We start from the raw sequence: 24,048 nt of genomic DNA on the forward strand, positions 1-24,048 counted from the left end.
ATTTCTGGTCCACTCACAAGGACAAAATTTACAAAATTGATGTTAGAGCGCGAAAAAAAAGTACTGCGGCTTTGACTAAAAATTGTTCAATAAAATATGTAAAAATATTTTTTGTTCACAACATGGAATGATTATTTAAAAATATATAAATTAAGTCCATGCCAGTCTTTAGGGTATACAATGTGTATTTTTTTATATAACCGCAAATTTAAACTAGACGTTGAATTTAGTGCTATAAAACGATTATGAAAGATTTTTTAAATGTAGCAGCTACCAGAGCATAAATAGTTTTTAAAATTTTTCGCGCGGCAATATAGTTCGTAAATCATAGTCGATTGTGACAATTGTGACGTCGCGTCATTAAATGCAACATTTTAAGTTAAACATTGCTTGCTGAATTATTGTATATGGAAAAATAAAAGTCATCTGATTTTTATGAAACCTATGAAAGTGTGTTTGGTTATGCGGTCGTAATAAAAAACACGCTGTATAATAAGTTACAGCTGCGACAAATAATTAAAAAAAGTATCCCAATATGTCACGACTTTCGTGTTTGAATTAGAAATAGAAATATATTTATTGCAAAAACATAGTGTTTTGATACAATTAGTGGTCTTAGAATAAAAAGTCCTTATGTTCTACCCTATGAAAGGCATGCAATATAAAGCAAGCGTCAAGCAAAAATGCAAACAATACAATTTAAAATATAAACATTTAGAACATATCATATCGGATGATAAAAATTACAAATAGTACATTACTGAATAAAGTTAAACATATCAATTTTAAAATCATTGCTTAAATAAAAATGAATAAATTACCAATAAGCGTTAAATAATAAAATCATGGAAAAAATTACAAATTTCAATATGTCAACATAATAGCAAAATAATTTACTTATTGATTTTCGTCGGACATGATTTTTGACATTGACTATTGTAACGTTTCTTATCGGCATAATGTACCTACGGCACGACAGTGTTCCCTCTCAAGTGTTACCTGTCACGCCTGTCATCTGTAAAATAGAGATTGCAAACTGTAGATAGCGTTCAGGTTGCTTACTTCTAAAGACATTCACGTGGGGCATTTTGTAGATATCAAGGGAACGATATTAATGAATTGTGTTAGCCAGCAATAAGTCCGAAAGTAAATATGTTCCATAAAAGTAAAGCCTTGAGATTATAAACACGTTAATTATCATAATATTAATGTATGTCATTAATAAAGCTGTTCAATCAAAATAGTCTACGCTATAATTTTACCTTCGTAGCACTGTTTTCCTGCTAATGTAGTGAAAACTTTTCGTAGCGCTAAAACGCGATAGAGCACCAAATGCAGTGAAAGGGTTTACATAGTTATACTTTTATACATATCGGAGGCGCTTTTTGTACAATAGAAGACAGCTTGCCCTGTAATGTGATTTAGCAATTTCCTTCGCATTTTACCAACAAAAGCATTGGGGGATGCTCTAATAATTTTATAGGCTTCTGTTTTATAGGCACTTACTTATTTAGTATTGAAAAGGTACGCCGTTGTCGTATAATGTATTTTGGTGAAAAACATTCGTATAAAATAATTTACTAGCAATATATCTAAGCACGTTTACCTTCATATTTATTTATGCTTAAGTACTATAAGCAGCAGTACTAGGCATTGCAAACCGACACATGTACAAGGAAGTTAGAATAATAAGTATATTGTGTTATTTAGCGCTGCTTCGACATATCCAACTTTTGGCATTAGTCGACATATCCGACATATACAACCAAGGCGTTTGGTTTTAGATGTTCTGCTGATAAAGTAGGAAAGCTAAAAATAAAATTACTCATATATTAAAATAATTCTTATTTCATTTAAATTGAGATCAATCAATCAATGTCCTTCGTCGATGGTCATGGCAGTAGCGGTGGGCTCGTAGTGAGGGTCGAGGGTGCGAGAACGGACTATTTCCTTGTAGACGAAGGCAGACTTGCGCGGAGTGCGTGTTCGAGCCGGGTCCGTGTAGTCCACCTCGTACAGACCAAACCGCTCTCTGCCAAAAAGTCAGATAAACAAATAAAAATACTATGTAGGAAAAGTTTTTGGGACATAATAAAGTAACCTTATTGTAAATAACGGCCAAGAGCATGTACATGTATAAGATTACTTACGTGTAACCCTGCATCCATTCGAAATTGTCCATGAGGCTCCAGGCGGTATACCCCCTAATGTCGGAGCCCTCGTCGATGGCGTCCAGCATGGCGTCCAGGTAGCCCCGGTAGTATTGCACGCGGTCCTCGTCCGCCAACCCCCCCAGCGTCGCGAAACCGTTCTCCGTGATGTACACCGGCGGGTTGTTGTAGTCCTTCCTTATCTTAGTTAGAATTTTGTAGAATCCCCATGGCGTGTACTAGAATTAATTGTTGTATTATGTATTCAGAATTTTTCCAAAATTCGAAAGACTCGGTAAGAAAATTCAACAGATTCCAGCGAGAAGAGTTAGGGGCCATTCTTAATACAAATCGACTACGCGATTGTATGTTCGCCCGCATTTTACTAATACGAACGCACGATCAAACATATTATTGTCAAGTAAGTAGGTATCCTAATCGAACTTGAAAATTGCGTCGCGCCGTGAGTGATGATCGCGTATTCGCGCTCTAACTATGTAAGAGTCTTAGGATACCCAGTTTTTGTCATCGCGCGTCCACGCGATGGTCGCATTGCTTGAACGCGTAGTCGTGTTGTATTAGGGCGACCTCTAAGACAATATATAAAAGAATGAATATATAAGTACAAATACAAACCTATCGTATTGAGACAGTTGTAAAATATGGTGGAGGCTTTTTGTCACCCAAAAGGACACTAAATTATAAATTAATCAAAGGAAGACAAATGTTTATACCTCCGGTAGAAAAGTTGTTATTTACAACTTACTTTAACAAAACCTGATGCTCCAAATTTCCAATCTTCTAAAGTGTATGTAATTGCATTGATGTCATCCCAGAAAGAAGGAGTGGCATGATATCCGTGTACAGTTTCATTTCTGTATGTTAATGTCGAATAGTAATGATTCAGGCCGAAGTAGTCAGATGTCCCGCGAACGTATGCCTTTTCCTCTTCGGTGAATGCGGGTAATCTGGATTTAGGATACCCTTGCATAGCGCTCTTGCCAGCTATTTTTTCAACCATTTCTTGTGGATAGCCACCGTTTTCTGAGAAAATAGGATGAGCATATTGGCCCCACTGAGAAGAAACACAATGTGTTTAAAAATAATGTAAATAAGTTTTTACACAGTATTAAAATAAGAGTGAAGTCCTTACATCAAATTGGTTAGCATCTTCAGCGGCTTGAATATGTTCCGGGTTGCTTTCATCTTCAGGCTCATACCAAGTAGAGCTCATCGTAATACTGACGGTGCCGCTCTGTTTCGATCTATACTCCTCATCATACATATGCCAAGTTTTAGCATGTGACATAAGTATATTCTTAGAGCATAAATACTCTGCTACCCCCTTTATATTTATTCGCGGCGCCATAGTCACGTCACCGTAGCCGGCACGGCAGGAAGCGTGTGGCTCATTGAAGGTGATCCAGAACTTAACTCTATCTCCGAATAACTCAAATGCAGTACGAGCGTAGTCAGCGAACCAGTCTACAATGTTAGGATTCGTCCAACCGCCCATTTTCTGCAGCTTTTGAGGCAAATCCCAGTGGTACAGTGTAATCATAGGTGTTATATTATATTTTAGCATTTCGTTGATGTAGTTATTGTAAAATTCCACGCCTGCCGGGTTTATATGATCGGGAAAGCTGGTGGGCATTAATCGAGTCCAAGACAGAGAAAATCTGTAGTAATCGATTCCAAGTTCTCTTATCATCTCTACATCCCTTTTATATAAATGGTATGAGTCGTCCGCGATATCTCCATTGGAACAATCTTTAATAGCGCAAGGATCGGTATGAGCTAAATTATCCCAAATGTTTTCCGATTTCCCTGTGAAATTGAAGATACATTAAACCTTAGGTATATGTTTAACAGCGTAATGCTCTTTTTAACTGTAGTAGGGTGTAGGGGTGTATTTAAGTTACGTTTATTCGAGCATATAGCGTACCATCTTCATCCCAAGCCCCCTCTATTTGGTAGGAAGCAGTGGCCGTTCCGAACAGGAACCCGTCGGGGAACTTGCGTGGCTCGTGCCGACTGCTGGCTGATTTGTTTTCAGCCAAGACAAGCCATACTGCACTTAAACTGAAAAGCAAATATGCACAGTGTGTATATATTTCTTTCATATATGTTCTATATAGTTAATCATGTGTTACCCAATATAACAACAGTATAAGAACCATTTTACCATGATTAATGAAAATAAAATGAAATATAATGAACTTAACGTCTATAAATTTAAAATAAAGGCCATGTTAATGTGAATTACAGTTTACAACTATATATACCCAGTACGGCACTCTTTCTTATGAAAATCCCAAAAGTATAGTCCCCATCAGAAAGTAAGTTCTGGTTTACAAAAAAAGAAATGTAAACAACTCGTCAATAATTCAACTTCTAAATATAGCTATAACCTAAAGTAATTGATGATATTATGTGGGCTGCCCACGGTATGCATGAAAGCAGCTTTCTTTCGGTTAGAAGTTTGAAGCTAAGAACCCGTGTACCTGATACCCAGATAATCCAGTAACTTTGCTGCCTTTTGTAACGGGGCTTTTTTTAGATTTGGGTGATTTTAACCCTAAAAGACTAGTTTTTACGTGGTTTGTAGAGGGTGGGCAAATAAGAGGTATTATATAAATTTTAAGCGCAAAGATTATTAAATATTTTTCATGAATAATAATAGGGTTGGCAATTATATATATATATACGGAAGATAATATCTGCCAAATGTATACCTCTATCAGCAAGATTTTTTTCTCAAATGTTTGTGTTATTTAAAACACGTTATTTCCTCAATTAATTTAAAGAAACAGTGACAGTTATTGGCACCCAAATTCCCCAAATTTTGCAGCTCCTGACTTATTTCTGTGGGTCTAATTAAAATGACGTATCTATTCTAACAAGCTAATAGTAACATTTAAATGGTTAAAATCCACCAAACGACACAAATTTACTAAGATAACGCCGAAAACGTGCAAAAGTATACTGAGAACTGCGATGATAAGGGCTCACGTCTACTGTTAGTAGTAGAAATTTGTCGGACATTATGTTGCGCATGTATTTGCCAACCCTGAATAATATATTTATAAAATAATGCTAAATAAATTTTGAACTTAATAAAAGTTAAAATTTAAAAACAAAATGTATACTTCTTATTTGCTCACCATGTATATATAAACGTTAAATAAAGTAGGTAGTATTTTAATACTCACAGCACACCTTTCCACATTTTACTATTGTCAAACCTCTTATGAAAATACTCAATTGGCAATGTGTTTATATATTGCTAAGATAAGAACACTAATTCCTGAAATATTATCATTTCAGAATACACTATCATTTCAGAGATTGATAAAACGGCCAAAGATCATGTGTGCATCATATTATCTAAAATCTGAAGTGTTTAAACAATAGGTGTTAGGACTTGCTGTCATACTCGTAACACCTTTCATATTATCAAAATAATATGTACCTAAATATCTATATTTAGGTAGGTACATGTGTCACTAGCGGGTTGCCAGGCCTGGGTGCTTAGCCAACGTGCCAATCGTTACCACTCCGTAGCGTAGCGTACAGAGATGTGAAAAATAGTTTATAAAAAGTATTTTAATACAAAATACAAATACTTCCTTGATAAACTATTTCAAATACTAAATCTAAACCTAATACTCAGGACCCCACGCACTAATTATGGGAAAAAGAGCTTACTTTACGAAGGTTAATAAATAATAAATTACCAAATACTATAAAAGACGCCAAATCGAATACAACTTAAAAAAATACTTAAACATCATGTTTTAAATAATCTGACTACAAATAATTAATAAGTATACATATCTACTGTAAATGATTAAAAAGGGTTCACATAAAAGCTCAATAAAATAAACAATTTAACGAAATGTATTTATATAGGTGCAATAATTTTTAATTATTTTTTCAACACACTTACTCAAAACGACGTTTTTATTCCATCGATTTTTGGCTCATAATCCTAGATATTATTAAACACGCGTGCTTTTTCAGTATATTATAACACTTGGGCTTTTTCATTATATTATCCGACTGAGTTAAGAAGGTAAAAGATTGCAAAAAATATCTTAAGAGCCTTCTTAATTTGGTCGAGTAGTACTTTTTTTTTAAACCAACTATGAGGTTTCAAATGTTAGTTCAGAGAGGTTTTATCACACCAAACATAATTTATAGATTAAATTATCTCGTAAATTACATTAATGAATAAACATAAAATTGTATCGATTTGATCTACATCCGTCGAATAGAAATACAAAAATATTAGCTTTTATACATTTTTTAGATTGGCTGTTGGTCGATTTCGTTCGCGCTTTTGCCTTGTACGCGCGCATTGGAATCGTGCGTAAAAAAAAATAACGCGCCCGCCGACCATTTTCCGTATTCATTAAATTGGAATAGTTTTGCATGTTTTTAGTTTATATATTGACGAACATGTCATTTTCAAGCATTGAAAATGAAGAACACATAAAATTGACGCTGCCAGTAATACTAATAGAGGCAAGAGCCGAGAACGATAACTTTTTACCATCAAAATCGGGTGAAAAATAATTGGCGGCATATGAAACTTTTATTCAATGGAAAATCAGCAAAAACGCCCAGTCTTTCTTGGAAAACGTGTTAGTAGCTTATTCCAATGAACTGGCGAATAAGTGCCTACAAAACCAGCATGCTTTGGTGCAATCATTCGATGTTAAGACTGTAAGCCACCATTTTGAAAATTGTAGGTAACTCTACTGTTTTGACAAAAAAATCTGATTTATAAATGTGTTGAAAAACTTCGTATGAAACGCGTGTGCATTGGTCATTACCCACATCGGCTTTCTTATTCTTCTTTTGACGACCGGTTTGGCCTATTGGGTAGTGACCCTGCCTACGAAGCCGATGGTCCCGGGTTCAAATCCTGGTAAGGGCATTTATTCGTGTGATGAGCATGGATATTTGTTCCTGAGTCATGGGTGTTTTCTATGTATTTAAGTATTTATACATATTTATATATATATATATATATATATATATATATATCGTTGTCTAAGTACCCTCAATACAAGCCTTATTGAGCTTACTGTGGGACTTAGTCAATTTGTGTAATAATGTCCTATAATATTCGCTCGCTTACAGCGCGCGCACAATATCGCCTCGTGTGTAATGACCAACTTAGCACACTTGTATCATAATGTACTATTATTAATCATGTCGCAATAGTATAAATTAAGCCTCAATGTTACAAAAAATAAATAAACAAAAATAGATTATTTTAATAATAAAATAAAATGTCAAATGAATAATAAGTATTGAATATTTGATAACTACCCACATCAATATTTCTTTGTCTAGTTTTGCAAGAATCTTAAAATATTTGTACTTCATGTTATGAACAGATATAAAATATAAATGTACTCGACACTCGAATTTCGAGTTGTTTCCTCATGTTAACCAGTAGAATGTACTTTTAAGTGATGGCTTTTAACGGTAATTTTTTAAAAGCCTTAATTTAGATTGGTAATTTACAGCTAGTATAATATGCCTTATATACCTCTCGTTGGTGTGGTGAAAACGTCTTGTTTTTGTTTCACCAGGGCAGAAGAGTTTGTTCACCTCTTCGTGTCTTGAAACTCTCGCAACGCTCAAGATTCCACTTTTTTAACCACTCGCTACGCTTGTGGTCATGTGCGGCGTTACTATAAAGATTCCACAGTCCATGTTAAAAGAATAAGAGAGTTGCAAAGATTGTAATGTCAGAAGAAATTTTAACTCCTACCTACCTACAAAAAACCGGCCAAGAGCATATCGGGCCATGCTCAGAGTAGGGTTCCGTAGTTACTCTTCCATCACAATAAGCTAAACTGGAGCTTAAAGTATGGTAGATTGTTAATCAAGGGATGAACTGTGGGTGTACGTCTTTTTACTATGAAGGGGAAACTTTTTGCGATAACTCAAAAACAGCTAAACTGATCATATCCGCTAGTTTTCATTTAATGTCTTTCTTAAGCTCTACTTCCAAGATTTTTTTCATATTGTTTGGACCTATGGTTCAAAAGTTAGGGGGGGGGATACATTTTTTTTTCTTTCGGAGCAATTATCTCCGAATATATTCACTTTATCAAGAAATGTTTGTTGAAGACCCCTATTAGTTTTGAAAGACCTTTCCAACGATATCCTTTATAACGATATGTAGGGGAGGCACCCTAAAAAAATTAAATTTTTAGATTTTATTGTACGACTTTGTCGGCTTTATTGATTTATACATCCATGCCAAATTTCAGCTTTCTAGCGCTAACGACCACGGAGCAAAGCCTCGGACAGACAGACGGACATGGCGAAACTATAAGGGTTCCTAGTTGACTACGGAACCCCTAAAAAAGTATTTTGAAAATAGAAAATAGGTCCCAAAAACGATTTCAAATAAAATAGAAAATAGTTTTTGTCAATAGGTATTTAAATAGAAAATAAAAAATAGGTATTTTGAATTTTGTATTTGCATTTTAAGTATTTCATCTAAGTCACATCACTGCGATATTAGTGCCATATTAGTGCGACAGTGACATTTGCGTATCGTTGGCTACTCACCCTGAGGCTTCTCATGTTTTCCCCTCTTGTGACTTTAGCAGGAGGGTTTTTCAATGACGACGTTTTAAGACGTACCACGCACGATAGCTGAAGCTTTATTCGTTATACAACAGATAATAACATTTCTGGACTGTAGACAGCTGACAGATCAAATCCCATAACAATTTCAGAATAAGAAATTAAAATCATAATCCACCCGGGCTCCACCCGGGTATATGGGACATGGACCTCCATTCATAGCAGGTTAACAATACAGTTGACACGGAAAATTGATTTTCGTTGATAAGGGTTTCGTAATCACCTAGAAACCCTTAGTTTCGCCATGTCCGTCTGTCCGTCCGTCCACCGCTTTGTTCCGTGATCGTTAGTGATAGAAAGCTGAAATTTGGCATGGATACATAAATCGTGCATAGCGACTGAACGGTAAAATAAAAAATACAAAAGAAAAAACAATTTTACCTTACCTTTCAATATTATTTGTTTTTTTTTTTTTGCTTTGACCCAATAGTGTGAATTATCGTTGAATAGGTCTTTCAAAATGAATGCGGGTCTCTAAGAACCATTTTTTTCGGAATTAATCGCTCCGAACAACAACAAAAAAAAATGTGTCCCCCGCTTCCTTCCCTCTAAATTTTTAACCATGGGTCCAACAGAGCGATTATTTACGAAAATATGCCGTTTATCAAAAAATAGTTATTTAAGATCCGTATTAGCTTTGAAAGACCTAATAACGACACAACACTATAGGGTTGAACCGAAAAAAACCACCCCACCTTTGGTGTAGGCGCCACCTTACAAATTTTTTCGTCTGGTTTTTATTTTACGATTTTGTCGGCATTTTTAGGGTTCCGTAGTCAACTAGGAACCCATATAGTTTCGCCATGTCCGTCTGTCTGTCTGTCCGTCCGCAGCTTTTCTCCTTGATCGTTAGTGCTAGAGAGCTGAAATTTAGCACCAATAGTCAAAAATAAAAACTAGAAAAAAAAAAATTAAGGGTGGCTCCTCTACACGGAAAGTGGGGATGATTTTTTTTCGGGTCAACCCTTTAGTACGATGATCGTTAGAGAGGTCTTTCAAAACGAATAACAATATGTTTTTAATAATCGTAAAGTTTCCGGAAATAATCGCTCCGAAAGAAAAAAAAAAATTTTTTTTATGAAGAGGAGGCAAACGAGCAGACGGATCACCTGATGGTAAGTGATTACCGCCGCCCATGGACACCTGCAACACCAGAGGTTTCCGCCTCTACTTCCCCTAACTTCTGAATCATGAGTCCAAAAACATGAAAAAAAATCGTGCAATGGAGGTGAGTAAAGACTTTCAAGGAAAACTATAGCGAACCTGATGCTAAAACTTTTGTCTTAAGTAAGTATTATGCTATTCGTAAAGATATTCGAGATATGACAATCCCCACCCTCGAGGATTTAAGTATGTTCACCTGGACACCACAAGGTACGAGTATAATTGTACCTATACACGAATTATTTCCCCTGTTTACCCATATTCGGGACAATTTTCTTGAGCTTGATGGTTGATTTTATATGTTACAATTTTTTTTTTAAGTCGTAGCGATTTGTATTTATTTTTATTGTAACATAGTCGCATAATTTTATATTTCTGGCCGTAGGTACTTTAAGTTGCAGCAATATTAGAAGACGATCACCTGTCGAGCGTCTGTATCGGTTAGCTTGAAACTACGCAAACTATATGTGACTTGTTCGCATGGAGATGGGCGACTGTGTGCCGTGAATGTCTAAGGTTTTGCGAATCGATGGATGACAGGCTGTCGAGTAGTACTTTGTTTGATGACGTCTATATTTTCTCCTGTTATAATTTCTCGGTGTATTGGCTTGTCTGTAATGCCGTGTAAATATATTGTTAAGAAACAAATTAGAGAGCACCACCGCCATACACGTCTTCATCATCTTCCTAGCGTTGTCCCGGTTTTTTACTGTGGCTCATGAGCCTCGGTCTGCTTGCTATTTTATACAGCGCGCAGATTCGAATCACGATAAGTTTTCATGTCAGTCGCTCTGTAAAAATGTTTTTATGAACGTGTTTTTAGCGAGCATGTACATATTATGGCTGCGCTTATTGTTCCATATTCTATTAAACTGTTATCTGTTGCCTAGTTAGTACGATTATGAATTACTATCGTGGGATGTACCGTCTTTCGGTATCACTCACTTAAAGATCGTAAATCAATTCTTTTCTGGCAAGCATAGCAAAATACTAACTGCGGCGAGTAAAACAGGCACCTAGTCCCGTAGTTTTTTTTTCTGTTAGTAGTTTCTAGATTCTAACTAGGTATAAGCTTAAAGTCGCTTTCGTAAAGCCTGATGCCTAGCAGCCGCATTAACGAACAAGAAAAAATATCGAAAAGTAGACGTTAGTCCCATGGGTTACGATTACGAAAGAGTAAAATATACGATACAAATGTGCCACTGATGACGAAAATTTGAAAGCGAATATATTAATTACGAACAACTTCCATATAGCGACGAAATTTGACGAGTAAAGCAACGAGGAACGTTTTAAGTTAAGTAAAAGTTTGCCAGTGTCGTTTGTTTGAAATATATCCCGCTGAGTGTAACTAGTGAATGCAATCCCGACTCGGGATTGCAAATTCGAGATCCCGCGGGATTAGAAATATCAATCCCGCGGGATCCCGGAATTTTCGGGATCCCGAGTAGATTAAAAAAAAAGTAAAATTCGAATGAATTAAAACGATAATAACGGCATGTTTGTGATGGTGACGTTAATTAAAATAACGTATTAATAGACAGAAAACAAAAACCTTTATTCTTTAATATTATTAACCAAATCATCATCAGTTTTCCTTGGAAATTAACAAAGGTAATCAAAACAATAAGTATAACTGTAATAAGAATCAAAACAACAAGGAATTAGAGAGTATTACAAGTGATTTTGAAAGTGGCTTCTTAAAAAGCCAGCTGCTGAGAATGCCCTCTCCGACTCAACACTGGTTGGCAACAGCGTGTCGAAGCAATTATATGCAAAGTGCAAAAATCTCCCCCTTGTTCCTCCACACTCAAATAAATCCATTTCCTTTTTTATGACAGACTCTAATCTGTCTAAGCTCGTGGATACACGTGTAAAGGGACTTTTAGATGCTCGCAGAGTTTGTTCTCTTTAAGTGACATATTAGTTTGTACAGCAGTAGCACGTAAATTCAAATCTTCTGCAATCATTGAAAGAGGCAAGTCATCTTCATTTAATACTGCCGTATTAATCTCTGCTTAGTTCGGTTCTTTACGATATAATACGTGTGTTACATCGCTGACGACTGCCGCCCAATCCCGTCAATCCCAAACGGGATCCTGTCATATTATGCGTCGGGATTGATCCCGAAAAATTACACGGGATCTCGCGAGATCGGGATCCCGCGGGATCGGGATTGCATTCCCTAGTGTAACCCGGGGCTTAAGCCGCTCGCGCCGATAAACATTCAAGTGCTTTTCCCAAAATAAAGTGTGTTATTTTCTCAATGTGTATTAATTTAAGGGAGAAGTGGATTTTGCTGAGTAATGGGCGTAAAGGTTTGCCGATTGAAATTAACTAAATAAAGAACACTTTTGAGATATTAGGGTCGTTTTTGCTAGTCTATTTGAAATCAATAAATTAAGGCACGTATTTAACCGATCAACTAATTAATCTAATCTCGGTAGCTTACCGAAATAGGTACTCATAGAAATAGGTACTAAAATTAATAGTTTTGGCAACAAAAGCGGAGCTTTAAAATATTTCAATATGAGTAGTATTTAATGGCCTTACAGCTTTTGTTTATTTTAAGGCAAGTACCAATTATTTATTTAGCGATCGAATTATCATATTGGAGACTTTCTATTATTAATTTAAAAATGAAATTCTTTTTACCCATACAAATTTTGTGCAAAAGTGTGCATTTACCTTAATTTGCCATCTAAATAAATGCACACTTAAAATTTGTATTACGACCATCATTACCTGAGCTGTCATTTTAATATAAAAAAAGGATCCTAAAGAATAATAATATAAAAAGTTATTGTGGTCGTATAAACATCGAACCTATGGGTGGAATACTTAAGGTGTTTGATTAAGTCGTGGTTCAGATAACGTTTATGGAATAATAACGGAATGTTACAAAAATGTATGCATGAAATGGCGGCGCAACTTCACAAACACATCCGTTATTTAGTCCAGTTAATTACTGACTCATAATCAACACTTGTTGATCTTACTATAGCAACGTCGTATTGAGCTTACTATAGCCAAAGAGAATTTGAAATAGAGGTGGATTGTCAAGCATGGCCAAAGGTATGGCGCTATCACTCGAAAAGATATGGCCATACCTTTGGCCTGTGTTCTAGTAGATGGCGCCACTGTTTGATATTTAACAAAAACACATATCAGTGAAAAATAAGGATAGTTTTTATTTTTTAGGGGAAGCGCTGGTTTCGAAATTCAAGAGCCTTCGTGAATAGTTTTTGTAATCTTTTTATTCTGTTACTGTGTACGTACATCATAACAGGGGTTCCATACTACAGAAGCCAATTCTAAGCCACTTCTGACATAGCTATTATAAAGTAACTTATACGTCGGGGGTCTTCGAAAGGGTTTTGCAACGCGAAGAAGAAAGCCTAACTGTTTATATGCTTTATTTAGCATATTATCGATAAGAAGATTAAGGTTTAATTTTGTGTCCATTATTACCCCCAGATCGCGTACCTTTACTTTCCCGCCGAGTTAAAGTACCTCCACTTAAGTAGTCATTATTTAAAAAGAGGTTATTCTGAGAACAGTAGTCCTCAAAAAATTTCAGATCTTCTTGCAAATCAGAACAGTCAGAGTGCGTTTTAATAACTCGGTAAATTTTGGTATCATCTGCATAAAGAAGGGCTCTCGAGTTGGACAAACACTCGGTAATATCATTTATGCACAAGATGAATAACAACGGGCCCAAATGTGATCCCTGTAGGACGCCTGATGTGGTCTCTATGAAGACAGATGAAAAACCACCCAGTACTACCGCTTGTGATCTGTTATCTACGTATGATTTAACCCACCGGAAAAGGTCACCATGCATACCAAGGTTCCATAGTTTTAATAAGAGCGTATTGTGGTATTGTAAGAAGTTTTATCAAACGCCTTTGCGAAATCTGTACACACTGCATCTACCTGGTATTTATTGTCCATGGCATGACGTATAATCTCGCTAAAAGACAAAAGATTACTTTCGACGCTTCGACCTTCGTAGAGCTGCTGGTTTGGATTGATATGACGACGAACGGCATAAGAAAGCTGATCAGTTACCATTTTTTCTAATATTTTGCTGAAATGGGTTTATAGGTTCATTGTTATGCTAACTTCTGAATTTCTAACGATTTGGTATAAAAAGTTTCTAGTTATGATTGTATCTCCCTTTTTTATGTTAACAAAACGTAAATCGTCTAAAATTCATAGATTAGCATAAAAATGCTCGTGAAAACCCATTTCACTTTTTAACAGTGCGAGCCTTATGGTTTCGTCTTGGCAATATTTTACATGAAAATGTTTTTGATGGGATTTCACTTCTTTTTGTAAGTTGCTTGTCCAATCCTCCATCCCCTAATTTAAAGGGTTGGGGTCATTTGTTATCAAGAGTCCTGAAATACGTATCTGGGGGCATATTTTATAAAATCTGCTTTTTTACTTTTTCCCTTACAAACTCCAAACCCTTTTCCCCCCCTACCGCCCTTTTGCTCCCCTTTTCACCCTTACGGGGTGATTTTGGTATTGAAAACTATTATATATCCTTCTGCATAACAAAACTAAAACATACCAAATTTCAACTAAATTCAGTTCAGCGGTTATTGTTCCCCCATACCCAATCCCTTAGGGGCAAAAAATTCAAGCTATTGAATATTTTTGTTGTTTGTGTACTAATACTATCCTACATACCAAATTTCAGCTAGGACTTCAGGAAGTACCCTAAGGGTTTTAATGATCATCAGTGAGTGAATGACTCAGTGACGAAATCGTGGTTTTTTTAGATATGAATAAAATCTAAAGTATGAGAGCTATGCAATTGAAATTTTTGTGCTTAATAATTCCACTCGGCGGGTGGTGGCCAAGTGGATATGACGGCCGACTTTCAATCCGGAGGTCGCGGGTTCAAATCCTGGCTCGTACCAATGAGTTTTTCGGAACTTTTGTACGAAATATCATTTGATATTTACCACTAGCTTTTCGGTGAAGGAAAACATGGTGAGGAAACCTGCATACATCTGCGAAGAAATTCAAAGGTGTATGTGAAGTCCCCAATCCGCATTGGGCTAGCGTGGGGATAGCCCGAGCCCTCTCGCACATGAAATTGAAATTTAAAATATTTATTTCAGATTTACAACCATCCATATTTGTTAGTATAACTTAGGAACTAATGTTAATTTTGTACTTAATATAATATTACAACTAAATACCTAACCTATTTTCTAAATTTCAAAAATCCTATAACTTGGCGAATCCAATGAGCCAGTATAGGATTCTCAACCCTCTCTGAAATTACCTCCAGAATGCTGTTGGTACTGCCCCTAAGCCTGCCCATCATCGAGACGATTCGCTTTCGAATAACCGCGTGAAAATCGTCTGTATGGGCCTCGGCGAACATGCGCGATGCACTACACCATGTGGGCAACCCTAACAACATTCGGAGTGCGTTATTATACTTATTATATTGCACGCGCAGGGCATTTAAGGCTTTTTTCGAACAATTCACCCACAGGCTGCTCGAGTAAAATGATTGAATGAAAGCTTTAAAAAGCACAATTTTTACTTCTCTTGAGCATCTAGCAAACCTGCGGGCGAGCATGTTAGACCTTACGGCCAATGCCCTGCGCTCCCGCTCTGTATCTAGGTCATCATTAAGGTCTTGCGTTATAATATGACCTAGATATAATAGCTCGTCTTGGCGTATGATAGATATGAAGTAAGCCAAATAATCACAAATAATTCGTGATATAAACATCTGTGAGGATATTACTTTTTTCGGTGCTTGAATTATATTGTTTTTTGTTCCTGCTCCATGACCATACATTGTTTTTGAAAAAAAAATCATAGCTCGACTTTTTTCATGCCAAATAGTTTGAAATTCATAGTTTGGCATAAAAATGATGGGCAAGACCATTTCAATAAAAAAATAAAAATGATAATTTCGGTTTTTACCACTTTTCATAGAAACAATTGACGTTTAAAAAAAACTCGCACCCGTGACGGAAATATGTAGTATGCCAAAAAATCACAATTAATTCGAAAGAATTTGATTTTTCGTTCCTATTCCATCCATTAAAAAAAAAGTTTTTATTGTACCTATAGTACCTATTGCTACATGTCCAAAAATTTCCAAGACGTCTTGAGTTAGACGCTCTATTTATAAACCAGGAAATTTCACGAAAACAAATTAGTCAAGTATTCTTATTTTATTTAAGTTTGAGATGAATCAATGTCCTTCGTCGATGGTCATGTCAGTAGTGGTGGGCTCGTAGTACGGGTCGAGGGTGCGAGAACGGACTATTTCCTTGTAGACGAAGGCAGACTTGCGCGGAGTGCGTGTTCGAGCCGGATCCGTGTAGTCCACCTCGTACAGACCAAACCGCTCCCTGCAAAACAGATAAAAAAAAATTATAACTAGTAGCTCTGTGAGCTGTAGACCACGCGAGCATAGCTTAAAACTGAATAAATGTATGGCTATGCTGTTTAGAAGAATCCAGAAAAACGAAATTGACAGTAAAGTAAAACTAAATTATCGAACCTACCCACAAAATTTCACGGAAATCGGTTTAGGAATGCGACCTGTAGAGTAAAACAGATGGACATACTGGACCCGGACATACGAAACAATGTGTGCCTAACAGGCCAATTCGAACGTTCACTGATGTCATTAACATCTAAATGATGTCATTCAGTTATCGCGCATTTCGCTCTTAAATTAGGTACTCCGTGCATGTAATGGCGAGACGCACGATGACGAAATAAAATGATTCGTATATCATTCGTGCATTCTGATGTCAGTGTCCGTTTGAAATTGGCCTGTAAACTGTAACCAAGATGCTTCGTGAGTGTCCGTTAATGATCCATATTTTTGTTAGTAGTTACAGATGTAGAAAAACGGTTAGTAAACAATAATGACTATCAATAAATTAATAAATTTAAAATTTAAATTAATAAAACATACTTAAATAATCCTATAACAATATTTTCCGGGTGATAAAACTCGACAGCATGTGTTTTCTCACCCAGAAAAATAAGATAGAATTGTCCCATCTCTCGGCAATGGCTTTCAGGATGCTGTTGGTGTTGTTCCATAATAATATGGTACAGCACCAACAGCATCAGGGAGGCGACACGTTTACAGATTATTGTATAAAAACAATCCGTTCGAGCTTCCGCAAACATTCCCGATGCACTATAATATTTTTTTTAGCCCCATCAGCACCCTGAAGTCATTGTTATACTGGACCCGGAGAGCACTGTACGATTTCTGCGTATATCTGGTCCACAGGGCGCAAGTGTACATGGACTGACAATAAGCTTTGAATAATGTTATTTTAACTTCATTAGTACATCTTGCGAATCTGCGTGCCAGCATATCGTATTGCAGCGCACGGCCAGCGCCCTCCGTTCCCTCTCCATATCTAAATCATCTGTGAGATCGTCCGTGACCCAGTGACCCAAGTACTTGAATTTTGTAACCCTCGCAAGCGGCTTGCCGTTTAGTGTTACTTATTATAGTATTTCTTACGTGTAACCCTGCATCCATTCGAAGTTGTCCATGAGGCTCCAGGCGGTGTACCCCCTGATGTCGGAGCCCTCGTCGATGGCGTCCAGCATGGCGTCCAGGTAGCCCCGGTAGTACTGCACGCGGTCCTCGTCCGCCAACCCCCCCAGCGTCGCGAAACCGTTCTCCGTGATATTTTATTTTTTTTATTTATTTAAAATTTGATTCAGGCAACAAGGCCCATATTACAAATACCTTACAGACTAACATACATATACATTTTATAAAATTACAACTAAACACTATTTAGGCGACAAAACGGCGTGGCTCCGTTGAATCGGCTGTTCTTGTGTCGGATTCGGCAGTTTGCCCCGGAACCTCCGAAACACGACACCCTTCGGCCAGAAGTCGGCGCATTCGATGGTCCCCTGCAGCGGTCGCGGCACGCGCACAACAAAAGAGTTGAAATGCACGTAGTGGCGCGATCGAAGCTGGAACACCCTCAGCGTGTATCCGGTCTTCTGGTGTACATACTCCACCACTTCAGCAGCCGTGGCGGTGTAATGCAAGCGCGATACGTACAGCGCCTTACTCGGTGTAGCAACCCGCAAGCCAGAATTAGCCGGTTCGGCGGTACCACACTGAGTCTTACGAGGCGCCGTGCGCGCCTTCTTCTTTCTTGATACCAGTGTGAACTCCTCCTCATCCACACTAGCAACAGGGAGCTTCTCCTTTGGAGTCGCTCGCTCTTCAGTACCCGTTACAAGTACACTAAACCGGTTCGATGCAACTTTCGGACCGGCGACGACATCCGCGTAAACACGATGACGTGATTTGGAGGAGGCGGGGGGAGGGCGCGCGCGCGGGAGGCTCGCGGGCGGCAACACGGCTGATGCGACACATTTGACAGTGTCAGCAACTCGCAAACTGACCGACTCGGCGCTCGTGGCATGCCGGTCATCGCACTTGAAATTCGACGCCGCCGACCGAGTAAGGGCACTGTTTCGCAAACTGATGACTTCGTTGCGTAACTCGGTTATAGTGACCTGGGCCGCTTCAAACTTCGAAATGACATCCGCTAATCTTGTTTTTAGGGCCACGATTTCCTTCAACAAGCAGCTAGCGTCAACATGATCCGGAATATAGGATGGCAGGCTGGAGGCACCCGTCGTCATAAACTCCGGAATCCGGTCTTCATTCTCCCTTAGAACTTTTATGATGTCCTCAAGGGTCTTCTTCCCAATTTCATCTCCTCTCCGGTGAGGTACAAACGTGCCGGCGATCCCAAGGGACTGGTGCAGCACCTTCTTTGCTGCACAGATGTCCTCGACGGAAAAACTCGACGAACAGATCTGGACAGCAGACACCGTGTCCATCACTCCTTCCAGCAGCAGCTTCCGTTGCAGAAAGGCGAGGAGCTCGTTCACGATAGGTGCACTCAGCTCGAAGGCACTCATCGCGTCACTTCGCTAGCTGCGGCCGAGCCGCGCTAATTTCGCAATTAATTAAATTAATTGATCATCAATGCGTCTTTGTCGATGCGCGCATTGGACACGACTGATATACACCGGCGGGTTGTTGTAGTCCTTTCTTATCTTAGTTAGGAGTTTGTAGAATCCCCATGGCGTGTACTAGAATTCATTGTTGTACTTATTTAGAATTTACCCAAAATTGCCAAGACTTGGAAAAGAAACGCAGCAGATTCAAGTTGGACTTTATGTTTTAAAGTAGTAGATAGATTAGTACATAGTTCTTATTGAGACAGTTGTGAAATATTATGGACGCTGTAGGTAAAAGGAACGGGTAGGGAGGTTAGGAGGAACGCAGATCCGGACTCAATAACTCCGAAGAGCGAACGGGCATCAAGTGCACTCTCCACGATAGCTACTCGTCCATATTTATAGCGAGGACCAGATATCCTTACCACCTCCAAGGCAAAAAACCAACAACCAATAAAATGATACCCATACTCGTACCGAGGTACAAATATTCGTAAGAATATGGTTAAGCAATACTTATCTACTATAGAAAAAAAGCGAAAACACAAATTACTTTAGTCAAATCTGATTCGCCAATTTTCCAATGTTCGGAATCGTACATAATTGCATTTACGTCATCCCAGTAGGAAGGAGCGTCATGATATCCTTTTACAGTTTCATTTCTGTATATTATAAACGAATAGTAATGATTCAGACAGAAGTAGTCGGATGTTCCGCGAACGTATGCCTTTTCCTCTTCGGTGAATTCGGGTAATCTGGACTTGGAGTACCCTTGTGCCGCGCTCTTAGCAGCTACACTGTCGACCATTTCCTGTGGATAACCTCCATTCTCCGAGAAAATAGGATGAGCGTATTGGCCCAACTGTGAAGAAAAACAAAGCGTTAAAAATAAGGTAGGTAGTAAGTTTAAGTGTATTAATATATGAGTCCATTTAACAGTATTAATATACGAGCAAACTCCTTACATCAAATTGGTTGGCATCTTCAGCGGCTTGAATATGTTCCGGGTTGTTTTCATCTTCTGGTTTATGCCAAGTGGAGCTCAACGTAATACTGACGGTGCCGCTCTGTTTCGATCTGTACTCCTCGTCATAGATGTGCCAAGTTCTAGCGTGTGACATAAGGACATTCTTAGAGCATAAATACTCTGCTACCCCCTTTATATTTAGTCCCGGCGCCATACTCACGTCACCGTAGCCGGCAAGACAGAATATGTATGGCTCATTGAATGTGATCCAGAACTTGACTCTGTCTCCGAATAACTCGAATGCAGTACGAGCGTAGTCAGCGAACCAGTCAACAATGTTAGGATTCGTCCAACCGCCCATTTCCTGCAGCTTTTGAGGCAAATCCCAGTGGTACAGCGTAATCATAGGTGTTATATTATATTTTAGCATTTCATTGATGTAGTTATTGTAAAATTCCACGCCTGCCGGGTTTATATGGTCGGGAAAGCTGGTGGGCATTAATCGAGTCCAAGACAGAGAAAATCTGTAGTAATCGATTCCAAGTTCTCTCATCATCTCTATATCTCTTTTATATAAATGGTACGAGTCGTTCGCGATGTCTCCATTGGAGCAATCTTTGATAGTAGCGCAAGGATCTGTATGAGTCAAATGGTCCCAAATGTTTTCAGATTTTCCTGTAAGAAGTTAAAGATACGTTAAGCTTTTAATCTTATTAGCGACTAAAACATGCTCATTTTAACGGTAGTAGGTTACTTAGATTGAGCATATATAGCCGGTCAAACAACTTTGTCAGTAGAAAAAGGCGCGAAAATCAATTTTTTTCTGGGACGATAACACTTAGGGCCATTATTTGCCGTTGTTTTCTAATGATGGAAATGGCTTGACGGACTTTGTCATACCATCTTCATCCCAAGCGCCCTCTATTTGGTAGGAAGCAGTGGCCGTTCCGAACAGAAACCCGTCGGGGAACTTGCGTGGCTGGCGCTGATTGCCAGTCGATTTGCTCTCGGCCAGAACAAGAAATACTGCACTTAAACTGAAAATCGAATTTAAACTGTCGTGAGTCATACTAACACTAAGCTATGAGGCTTAAGAGGGGTTAACGCCAAATTAGTTATATTTAATTATTATGTTTTTTATCAAGGACAAATTACATGAATAAAATCACACAAATACTAGACTACATTTGCAAAAAATTACGAAAACATGTCTTATATTCATTATTTTTAATTTTATATCGTTACTATGCATATCTCAGCAATATAATTGTAGTATAAAATAGCTGGTGATTATATAACTTGCAACAAACAGACGTATACCTAGGTACTTTCAGAGTTATTGAGGTAAAACAGTTAAATGCTAAAACGCGCCAATCCGTCATTTTTTTAAATCGCAAGTTTACAAATACGCGAGTAAGCGAGTTAAACCGTATTAGTCAGACCAAGATAAGCTTAGAGTTAGGCCAAGATAAGTTGGCAGCAATTTTCTCAGCCCAGACAGTGCAAGTTCTATGAAACTATGACGTTTACTTAACGCTTGCACAGGCTGGGCTATCAAAATCACTGCCAACTTAGCTTTGCCTGACTCTAGTAAACTGAAAATTAAATATGGACGTGTTTAAACGGCATACTCAGTGAAACTTAATGTACTGTAAATTTTAAGGCCCTATGGATTCAGGTTCTTCTCTCACCCTCACTGATCGAAAGCGTGAGCGATGGCTGTGTGCCCGGGATCGCGCCGGATATCATGTTTTTGAATTGTTATTTTTAATAAGTTTAAATAAAAAAAGTTAGTATCACAAAAGCTAATATGAAAATTGCTTCTAAAAATGCACAATTTAATTTGTTGGTCTTAGTTATTGATCAACAAATTAAATTGCGCATTTTTAGAAGCAATTTTCGTATTAGCTTTTGTGCAATCATTGTTACAAATTTTTAAGGTGCGTTTTAGACCTATGTTCGTTTTTTTTTTCTATCGAGCGAATGTCACGAAAGTCAGGTTTCGAGTCGATGAAAGAAAGGCATCAATATTGCTATTCCCATTTTTTGGCAACCGTATATTGTTAAAAAAAGCCTAGCGATTTTTCAAAAACTCTACTTGTTGAACCTACACCTTAATGTGATTTACATCTATGGACATCTGTAATTACATCTATATTAATATAAATTCAAACGTACGTAATATATGCATCATACATAGGCCTAAATTCAGTGTCTCTAAATTAATAAAAACATCACATCATGTTACTTAATATGAATTCCAACCATACATAGGACGACTCCATGTCGCTTTCTTAGTAGGTAAGAACCCATTACCATGCCCATACCATGCCTAAAAAAAATAAAAAAATACTCACATCAAAACTTTCCACATTTCGCTATTCTGCCAAATCTATGAAGAGACAGCCACTGGCGTTGTATTTATATATTGCTAGTCTGCTAGATAAGATCATAGATTTCTATAAATAAATTATTAACACTATCGTTTTAAAGGTTGATAAAACCGCCAGAGTGGTTTACCCGTGTCACTTTTTATTTCACATTATCTAAATTGTTTAAACTCAGGTCTTAGGAGTTGTTGTCATATAACATCTTTCATACTAACAATATAGTAACTTAGTAAGTAGTGGCTAGCATAGGTATGTAGTGACGGGCTGGTGAGTTATGGAGATTGTCCGTTATGTTATGCAACCCGTTGTTAATTTTTTATTTTGCTTTGGGACACGTTTGATGGGACCATATCCAACGTTGCATTGTACCAAAGTAGAAGTGAAATCGTTTAATATGGGATATGAGGGATACATTTTTAGCAGGTTAATATACAGCTGAGACGGAAAATCGTTTTATTGTTTACTTACCGGACCACCAAAAATTTAGCCACGCGATGACTCGATGAGGCGATTCCAATTTGCACACCGAACACAAAATTTACACATCAAGCGTAACAGGAATACGAATATTGATTGTATCACGTTTTCAAATTAAAAGGCGGAAAAGATGAATTCAATAATCATGCATTGGGATTCGTAACAAAATAATATTTTTTTCCATTCATTCGTCGAATGGGATCAATTTGAGCCTTTGCCACAAAGACAATTAAATTGGAAGGCATGGCAATTTGTATTTATGTTTATTGTTATAAAGTCACGCATCTCAATTTCTGACCGCAGGTACAACGAGACACATTATGAATAATTTATTAATAAAGTGGCCATGCAATTTTGCGGCTGTGTGTATATTCAGTTTAATTAAACCATGAAGTTATATCTAAGGTGGTTTGAAGTGCAGCATACTATGGCAACATAATTAAAAGACAATTAACAACTGTACCCGTTAGCTAGAAGTTTCGCAAACATATTAGAGTCCATTAAAGTCGAGCTTGAAGTCAAACTTCCTATAATAATAGGAAGTACATACTACCATGACACTGAACTTTTCACGACATTTTGTTCGCAGAACACATGTGTACACGTGTTTAGCCACTTAAACACTTTAGTAATTTCAGTGTTCAGTTGGCGGAGAAGACTTCGACAAATGATCTGTTCAACAAAGTCTTGATAATGGTTAGGACGACATGCAAGGCCATATTATATCGTGTACTCAATCAAGATTATTCCGATTCTGGCGGTTATATTTTTAACCGACTTCAATTTCATAGAAGGAGGCGGTTCTGTATTCGGATGTGGCTATTTTTTATGTACGTTCACGACGTTCACCGATAACTCCGATACCCGTGGTCCGATTTGAGTAATTATTTTTTTGTTTGAATGGAGTTACCACCAAGTTGGTCCCATTTTAATTTGGTTCTGATCTGATGATGGGATCCATGAGGAATTGAGGGAACTCCTCAATTTTTAAAGGTACATGTATGGTGATTTGACTGTATTCTTAAGCAACTTAAGCATTTCCTCTCGAAAACTACCATTGATGTAGTGCAACTGTAGCCTTAGGCTACTTTGAACTCTTATAATTGGGTGTATTATAATTTTTCATGTAAGAGGTGAGGGGTAGGTGTGAGAGGTGAAGGTAGACGATGGTGGTAAAGTTAGACGGTGGTCTGAGGTTGGGGGTTGAAGGGTTGGG

General features: G+C 37.7%; 2 protein-coding genes across 3 annotated transcripts in view; one reads left to right on the plus strand and one right to left on the minus strand.

Moving 5' to 3' along the window:
- Positions 1-24,048, plus strand: part of LOC133518027 (G-protein coupled receptor 179) — a 68,691-nt gene that overhangs the window by 21,860 nt on the left and 22,783 nt on the right. The window lies entirely within an intron of this gene.
- On the minus strand, positions 1,829-22,339 carry LOC133518235 (lactase/phlorizin hydrolase-like). Its single transcript, XM_061851867.1, has 12 exons — positions 22,323-22,339; positions 20,866-21,002; positions 19,964-20,646; positions 19,552-19,860; positions 19,053-19,130; positions 17,524-17,684; positions 16,226-16,381; positions 4,096-4,232; positions 3,304-3,977; positions 2,917-3,225; positions 2,151-2,389; positions 1,829-2,032 (listed from the first exon to the last, which is right to left on the minus strand). Exons 1-12 carry the CDS (start codon positions 22,337-22,339, stop codon positions 1,873-1,875), a joined length of 3,060 nt encoding a protein of 1,019 aa, XP_061707851.1. The 3' UTR covers positions 1,829-1,872.

This window comes from Cydia pomonella, chromosome 5, assembly GCF_033807575.1.
Source record: "Cydia pomonella isolate Wapato2018A chromosome 5, ilCydPomo1, whole genome shotgun sequence".
In the NCBI taxonomy this organism is placed as follows: Eukaryota; Metazoa; Arthropoda; class Insecta; order Lepidoptera; family Tortricidae; genus Cydia; species Cydia pomonella.